The sequence below is a fragment of the Leptonychotes weddellii genome, chromosome 5 (genome assembly GCF_054177405.1).
Source record: "Leptonychotes weddellii isolate Sample4059 chromosome 5, ASM5417740v2, whole genome shotgun sequence".
NCBI classification, from domain to species: Eukaryota; Metazoa; Chordata; class Mammalia; order Carnivora; family Phocidae; genus Leptonychotes; species Leptonychotes weddellii.
This window is the reverse complement of record NC_138373.1, coordinates 65,988,340-65,997,037: the sequence shown is the minus strand read 5'-3', so window position 1 is coordinate 65,997,037 and position 8,698 is coordinate 65,988,340. Positions and strand designations below refer to the sequence as shown.

At 53.2% G+C, this 8,698-nt stretch overlaps 1 protein-coding gene across 4 annotated transcripts in view; it reads right to left on the bottom strand.

The window, feature by feature from the left end:
- Positions 1 to 1,229: 1,229 nt before the first annotated feature.
- Positions 1,230 to 8,698, bottom strand: part of MICAL3 (microtubule associated monooxygenase, calponin and LIM domain containing 3) — a 198,256-nt gene continuing 190,787 nt past the window's right edge. For all 4 annotated transcript variants that reach the window (XM_081820923.1, XM_081820925.1, XM_081820926.1 and 1 more), the window contains 2 exons: positions 8,480 to 8,553; positions 1,230 to 8,382 (listed from right to left, as the gene is read on the bottom strand). In XM_081820923.1, the coding sequence (XP_081677049.1) occupies positions 8,198 to 8,382; positions 8,480 to 8,553 (259 nt within the window). In that variant the 3' untranslated portion in view covers positions 1,230 to 8,197. The remainder of the gene's footprint in view (positions 8,383 to 8,479; positions 8,554 to 8,698) is intronic.

Below are 8,698 nucleotides of genomic sequence, written 5' to 3'. Positions count from 1 at the left end.
CGAGGTGAAAACCGCAGTGGCCCCTGTCCCCGGCTGAACTCCGTGCTTGGCTCTCAAAGCCAAGGTCAGTTCCTAGGCACATGAAGGCCTAAACACATCTGTTGATGTTTAAGCACTCCTCAGTTGCCAGGGCCAGGGGCACAGCCCCACCTCAGCTGGAGGAGGGCTTGTCAGCATCCTTCTCAGCCACCAGCCCCCTGGACAGGAGCAGGCAGCTGTCCCTAGCTCCTGCTATCATGGCCCGATCCACAGAGAGTGGCTGTGTCTCTGTTCTCCCCTGGGGTCCTTGGGGAATTCCTCTCCAGGGAGAAGGAAGTATGGAGTTTGGGGTAGGAGGCGTGAGGGGGCAGACATGGTTCTGTTGCTTCCACTTGCTTTATGCACAAAGTTCTTCACCGGCTTCAACTTTTTTTTTTTTAAGCTTTTAAGTATTCCCTACACCCAATGTGGGGCTTGAATTTACAACCTTGGGATCAAGAATTGCACGCTCCACTGACTGAGCCAACCAGGCGCCCCTGGTCTCCAACTCTTGACTAGGTAGGAGCAGAATGGACATACTCCCCAGGCTGGGTGGGCAAAGGGGCCAGGCTGCAAGGATGCCCACTGTGGAGAGGCCAGCAGGCCCGCCCCCTCCCCTCTATTCAGTGCCACCTGATCCATTCTGCTGATTAAGGCCTCCTCCAGGGTCAACCCATCGATGCCCCTCTCCTTACCACAGTCCTGACTTGAATCATCGGGTTCCTAGTTTTTCATCCCTGATCACGTAGCTAGGTTTTCAGGTTTTCAGTCCATGTCTTCTTTTTATTGCCCTTAAGACCCCTCCCATCCTACCTTCTCCAACAGCAGAGGTGCCGTTTCCTCCATTGCCCCCCCCCCCCACTGTGCTGCAGGGAAACTTCCCATGCTCACCCAGAGATGAAAAAGCAGGAGATGCTGGGGGCGGGGGGGGTCCTTAGTTTGGGCAGAAAGACAATTTTTCTGTTTGCTCTTTTCTTTCAAGATACATAGTAAGATCAAGGGAGAGGCAGGGATACTCCCCTAGCTGGGTTTTTTTCAATCCAAACAAAGTTGTGGGGGGCAGGTAGGACGAGTGGAAGGAGCCACGAGTAACCAGCAGCAACACAGCTCACCCTCCCCGGTGGATACTAGCCCTGCCGGAGGCCAGGCTGGGTGGGCAGGGGGTCCTGGCACCTGAAGGGGGGAAGAAATGATCCTCTTCCACACAGAAGAAAAAAAAATGACGGACTTTATTTTGGTTGTCGGCCATAGGAGTGCAAACAGCTGGAGGATAAATGTGCACTCGGCTACACCAAACCGAATAAAAGTTACTATTTGTTTCCCTCGTCCCTTCCCATTAAAGACTCTAAACTTCAGGAACAGGGTGGGCAGGGCTCCTCACACACACAGGCATGAACTTAGTGTACATGTCCACATCAACCCCTGCAGTCAACACAGCGGGCATCCCCGCTCCCCACGCTCCTCAGGCACAGCGTTGCAGAAGACTTGTCTTTTCTTGATGCTTCTTCCAAATATCTTCCCATAGGAAAACTTGGCAGGGTCCTGGGGCTGCTCTCTGCATCTTCCAGGAACAGGGGCCAAGGCCATGGTGGGGTGATTCACTCAGAAGAGACACTCACTCTGGGGTCACCACCCCTCAGGAGGTAAAGCTCTACCAACTCTGATCCCCTGGGCTGTAGATGAGGCAGCAGGGAAAAGAAGAGGGTGCCCCGCCAAGTTGAGTGCTGGTTTGTTCCCAAACTGGTATAAGGCACCAAGTGCTGACCCAAGGCCAGCATCTTCCAGCCTCAGGCACGACCCTCCCCACCTGACCCTCCTGCCTCCCCACCCAGATTTTTACAGGTGACTTTAATAACAATGTGATGAAGACTTACAACATTAATTACTAGGGCCAGAAACAGGATTCTGTCCCAATATGAAGGCTGGTACCAAGTAAGTCTGGCCCTGGTTACATTTTAAAAATGGTACTTAATTCTTTAAAAACATTTTTAAAAAGCGTTAAATAAATGCAGCTGGGGAAAGGGGGCTGTTGGCTGTCAGGTGCTTCTTGTGTTTTTCTCCACAGGAAAGACCTGGCATTCAAGCTCTTGGGGAGACAACCTGAAGGCCACAGTGCCAAACCTTGGGTATTCATCTGGGCCTTTCTACCAAGAAACACTCATTTTTTCCTGTTGCTTGCTGTGCCAGTTGCCTCTGGTGTATGTGAGTGAACCCTTGTTTTGGCTCTTGATCAGCATCGTAACACTAACATACCCTAGCCTTCACTTGGATGAATCCCTTATCCTTGATCATGACTCTGGAGGACCAGGGACCCACGGCATGTCCCCTGGAGCCACCACAGGGAGAGCAGGTTTGGCAGAGCTGCCTTAAGATGAAGGTGGAGGTGGCCGGTGGCTGTGGGCTGTAGAAGGGGGCAGGAGGGAAAAGGCTGGGGCGTCCCCTTGAGCTGAGAGTGCTGGTTTGTTCCCAGTAAGGCACTGAGTGCTGACTCGAGCTCAGCATGGTCCAGCCTCAGGCACACACCCAGCAGCGGCCCATCTGAAGGTTCTGCGAACACTGCCTGTCTACAGCAACCTGGATTAAGTTGAGAGGAAACAGAAGATTCAGCCCAGCATTTTAAGTAATTAAAAATAAATGCACAACTCCATTGGCTCACCAGATAGATCGGAGATGAACTTGGGTAGTAAGGAGTCAGCCCCTAGAGGTGCTGGGACCGCCTTCAGTCCTCCTCTGGTTTCTTCAAGGGCAACATTAGTTACCGTCATGAAAGATGTCTGTCCATCTACAAAGGCCCCGATTCAAGAATCTCAAACCCTTCAATGTTTTGCCCTCCCATGGATCCTGTGGGTTGGTTAACAGGGAGGGAGGCACCGACCAGTTACATGCTAAGCCTCAGCTTCCTCTGAAGTCAGGGAAGAGGCAGGAGCGAGTCTCATGTCTGAATGCTAACTCCCTTTCCTTACCGCTCTCTCACTTGTGGCCACGGACACCAGCAACCTCCTTCTCATTTCACAGGTTGTGTGAGGCAGCCCCACACCTGCACTGGGCACTCCAAACGACCCTTCCCCTGGATCTGGAGGACTGCTCCATCTGCCTACTTTGGAGATTGTTCCATACAATTGTGGTCTTCCACGCACCAGGCTGTTTGTTGTTACAAGATCCTCAACTTGGATCCTGCCTTAGCCGGGAGCCTGGACCACCACCATAGCTGGTCCCTCCTGGGTCCAAAGGCTTAAATTCAGCCTACTTTACAGCTAGATGTCCACTCTGGAGAAAGGTCATGCTGACCATGAAAAGGAAGATGCTTATGTGTATGCGCACACGCGCGAGTGTGCATCATGGACGTTGTCGCCTCTTCCATATTTGTCTTGGTATCAGCTGCCTTCTCAGGCAGAGGCAGCCAGCATACATGGCCTATCCACAGAAGCCAGGACTCTGGCTTCCCTGTTTAAGCCCCACCTGCAGGAAGACCTCAGGGCAGGGGACACAAGGAGTGGGGCTGTCACAAAATGCTACGTGGTCAAGTTCAGCAGCGACAGGTGGTCCATCTGGGAGTGTCCGTGAAAGGCCTTTGTGACCCTGGGCACCTGGCCTAACAGGCTCCTTGGTTTAGCGTACGTGGTGCAGCTCTGGCCCCTGGGCTGATACCTCAGTGGGGCATAACCCACCTAAGAGGATGGCTTCTTACCCTCTTCACTGAGCATTGCTGGGAGGGGATCTTCCGAGCCGGTAACACAAGAGGAGGGAGAATCTCCATAAGTGGGCCAGTCTGGCCAGCTCATAAAATAAAATGGCACATTCTCTCCATTTGCCATTTTTCACTCTGATTCCTAAAATGGCACATTCTCTCCGTTTGCCATTTTTCACTCTGATTCCAGGAAGACTCAGGGTTCAGGAGGGATTTCAGAGCCATAAGACATGGTAGTTTCTTGGAAGGAATGAGGGTGTGTGCTTCTGAGGTGGCACTTACGTGGGGGCTTGGGCAGTCTTCCTTTCTGGTTACCTGCCTAAAAACAGCAATCATCATTTCTGGCTACCTGGGGCTGCTGGAACTGCGGTCAAATCCTGCCTGCTTCCGGCTCTAATCGAAGCCAGCCCCTCTGAGGAACAAAAGGTGACTGAGATCGGCACAGGTGGTGACTACCGAACTCCAGTCTTCCCCAACAGGCACGCACCATGGCCACAGAAAGTTCACTTGAGCTAGTTATATTTTTTCTGCCTGAGATGTCCACGTCTGTGTCAGAGAGGCCCCTTTCTTCTTTCTGGGATAGCGGGCAATAAGGCTGAAAGGCTCTGGAACCAGCTTCCATGGCAGTGACTTCTAGGCTGGCCAACACTCCCCTCCACCCATCTAGTGCCATTTTTTCTCTCCCTGCAGCCGTTACTGGGCCGGAGGGAGACATGTGCCTTTGGGGTTAGCTCTGTGGGTGATGACAAAGTCATCACACCAAGGGAGGGGAAAAGAGCTGGAATGTGTCTCCATTTGGAGACAAACCCAAGAGGCTTCCTGTAGCAGAGAGAAGAGTTGGCCAGGATTGTTCCCTTCAATCTCTTGGGGATGATTCCAGTCCAAAGAAGGGTGATATCATCTCTCCAAGACCCTATGCTGAATGTACTTGTGGACACTGACACATCTGAACGATTTAGGCCTGGAGGCTGCAGACCCCACACCACTGGGCTCCCTGGGCAGCTGTGTCAAAGGACAGAGGCCAGGCTGGCACGGATGCAGGGCTGGCAAGGAAGGCTGCCAGGAGCACGGGACCACTCCAACTTGAAGAATCTCACTTCACAGAACGTGCTTCCTCTCTTCAAGACGGTACTGGGGCCTGGTTTTGAAGAACAGCGTCTATCACACTAAGTTGTTTCAGGCATTTTCTCAAATGACAGCAGTTGATGGCTGAGCCTGGGTAAGATGAAGTTGTGTTCTTTAAACAAGCTTGGACACACACCCACACATGCGCCAGGCATCTAAATGACTTGCATGGACACCACATACCTGAAAAGGGCAGGTGCTGGAACATGGAAATGCATCCTGGCTCGCTGCCAAGTTTGGTAAAATGACTTAAGAAATACACTCTGTATTTCTGTGAAAAACTTTTATTGCGCATAAAGTGGCCCATTCCCCTTTGCAGCTCAGTTATTACCACCTTACAACTGTTTTTCTTTGAATTCTACCTCCTGCCCCACTGAAAACTTTCTTCTCTTTTCAGAGGATAAAGAATAGTCTATCATTGCTGGTCAAAAGCAACTGGAGGATGGTTTCTGGGGGCAAAGGCCCAAAGATATCACCCGAGCAGGGTGAGAACCCCACAAGGAGTCCCTCAGACTCAGGAGTGGAGGTGTCTGCTGCCTCCCTCTGGTGATGCGGAACTGGTTGCCCACTCTGTGGGCCTTGTGTTTGGGCTCACTCAAGCTCTGGCATTTCATTTCCTGTGTCCCTGCCTTCAAGGGGACTTAAATCTTGGGAAGAACAGTTGCCTGGAGCTGCATGCATTTCCAGAGTTGGAAAACATTTCATGCAGCCTGTCACCAGGGTACTAACATAAACTGCAAACTAGTGGTTATAAAACGGGAGCTTTAAAAGAAAGGGGCACTACTAGAGCCGCAAGTCCTAACAGCGTCGGGAGTGGAGAACCGGGGCACGTGTTGGAGGCTTGTGGATTTTGGAACCTTCTCTGCAAAGTCTTCAGTCCCCTTTCTAGCAACCGCAGCCCGCAGTGTGTGCTTCGGAAGGACGCAGGGGTGTTAAAGGCTGACCGGGCCGGCCGGTCGCGAGGGCACAGGTCCCGTGTGGCGCCCGCGCTACATGAGGCTACTCAGAGCGTGTCGCTACGGTCACGTCCCGAGCCCACCACTTGGCACAGCGCTGCCTTGCTCCAGGGTTTGCAGGAGCCAGGAGGGATGGAGGCGGCTCTCCTGGGGCTGGGCTGGCTACGGCGGCATTCGAGGGACGAAGAGGGTCAGGGACAAGGCCACACAGGCGATGAGGGGCCTGTCTCAAGTCCAATTTTACTGGAAGGGTGAGGTTTAAAGAGGGAATCCAGAACACCCTCCTCTCGCCTTTTTAAGAAAGCGCATAAACACGGACATTCCGCCTCATCAGAGAACAGGAAGTGAAGGAGTCGGAGCTGCGACGGTTGTTAGCAGCACACCTCCTGTGCTTCCACAGGAGACAGATGGCAGCTCATGGACAAAGTGAAGAGCAAGACACATTCCCTGTTCCTTTGTACTAGGAATGAAGGTTCAAGCTGAGGCATGGCGGGGCTCCCCACAGAAGTCCCAAGGTCGGCACGGACACCTGATCTAGGCTACTCTGAGGAGCTGCCAGGCCTCTGCTCGCCCTACCCTGGCCCCTGTCCACCAGGAGTCTGCCGGAGGGCCCTTCCGGATTGGCCTTGCTCAGACAGGAATCCTCCCTGCGCTGACCGTGTGTCAGTTCTGTGGATTCCCCACCACATTTTCTCCGACTGTGGCTCTATGAGCTGTACAATGCCAGTCTCTAGTTGAACTGTGACAAATGAGCAGTTTGGCTCAAGGAGCCAGTTACATGGTGCTCATTATCCCGTGCCTTCCCATGAAGATCGAGGTGCAGAGGAGGTTCGGAGTAGAGTTAACTGTGAGAGACCAACCTAAATTCCAACACTTGCATCTCTATCGGGTTGGATCTGAGGCTGGGCTGAGAGAATTCTCATCAGCCAGAGGGATTACAAGGTCCCAGCCTACAATGCCAGCCTGGAAAAGGGCTTACCTTTAATAATAAATGTGCTATGGGGAGGTGAAACCCTGGCACCAAAATGGAGAAAATAAATGGGTTCTGCAGAGCCAGGGTTCAACAGGGAGAGGCAAGTGGCATCTGTGCCCTTTGGCCTGGCCTCAAACAGTGCTGAAATGTACCCCTGACAAATGAATGGTGCAGACACAAAGTTTGGTACCACAGTGAGGGTGGGCCGGGTCAAGGAGGAGGGGCCAGATGCCAAATACAGGAGGGGACAGGAGAGCTAGGACCAAGAACCCACGTGGGGTTCTCAGCTGCTCCCTGATGCCAACTGGGTCAGCAACACTCTGAAGAAGGCTAATAAATAGATGGCTGGAACAGCGTTCAGTCAGTTCGGGATAGGACCGTGTAGGAGGACACGGCAGATACCCCTGTCACTCCTACATCGGGTGCCAAGTGATCAGTGTCTCTAGTAAAGATATAAAAATGAAGTTACTTCTCTTCAAGTATTAAAAAAATAAGTTAACTGACAAAAAGGGTCCGAAGCGGCTGAGCGTCTTGCTAGGCTGACAGCTTCATCTCAATGTGCAAACACAGGAAAAAGGTCAGGGAAAAAGATAATCTCCCACCCCAACGTGAAGCGCTGAACAGTAACAACGCCTGTCTGTCAACTGGGGGCTAGAAATGTAGGGCCTCATCCTGTCCCCCAAAGTCAGTATTTCCAGTGTCAAAATTGTTGTGAATTCAAAGCAGAATGCAGCAATCCTCAGGCCTCGGGTCACAGCCAGAGGGAGGCCTGGGGCATTTGGCCACAAGGGGTCCAGTGTGCGGTGCAGGGGGCCAGGGAGCAGACCCCTCCTGGGTCCTCCTTACTTGCATCATGAATTCGGGAGCCAGCCCATCTCCAGCTTCCCCTGCGATACTGGGGCAGGCGCTGACCTGCTGGCCACTGCCCCCCTCCCAGGGCTTGAGTCACATCTTGCCCCCGCCGGGGTGTCTTCTTCGTTTCTTTGGTGGTGCTTCAGGAAGCATGAAGAAGATCGCTGTCCCTTCCGCTCCGTGAAGGTGCACTCTGGTGGTTGTGGTTTTGACGGAGAGGGGGCAGCTTCCTTCTCTTGTCTCCTCTTGTGGAAGGAGGAGCTCCAGCCACCACGTGTCCTTGGGGAGCGAGCGGGTTTTCTTTTTTCCCATATCACATGTCAAATGCTCCGTATTCCTCTCTCTGGAGCAGGAAGTCAGGGTGGGCCTCTTCCAAGGAGGCTGAGCCACCTCAGATAATCATCTTCACCTGGGGTTCCCCAGAGCACAGACACTTGACCCACTTTTCAAGAGGCACATAGACATTTGCGTGTCAACTCCCAGGAGGTGCCGGGCCTTCTGAGATCTTTCATCCGGGTGGTTTGGGAGAACCCAGCCTGGGTCAGGTGGATGCCACAGACCAGCCAGCCGGAGCACAGGTAGAGCTCAGGACCAGTTCAGGCTGAAGCCCTTGGATAGCATGACAGCCTCCAGGTCCTTGTCTTCTTCTTTTTCCCGGAGTCGCTGTTCCTCAAGCAGGGCCACGAGGGCGTCTCTCTGCTCCACCACCTCCAGCATCTCGTTCAAGATCTTCTTCTCCTCTGACAACTCCTCCTCAGTTTTCAGGTGATCTGGGCAGTGGCCAAAGACATTAGGTCTATAGGGCCAGGAGGCAGCAGGCCCACACCCAGCTTTCCCGGGTGCCCTCCAGCCCTGTTCCCCCCTTACCTTCCACTGCCATCCGCTCCCGAAGTTCCTGCTGTAGTCGGCTCTGCCGGTCTTCCAGTTCCAGCTCCCGGGCACTGGGATTGGGGGCGGGGGGAGGAGAGAGGGAGACAAGCATGGTGACTCGGGGGGCCATATTTCCTCATCCCCTAAATTAGGAAGCAGCTGTGCTCCTGCTGTGATAGGTACTGAGCTGACGGCCCCCCTTAGCTGGGTCCCCAA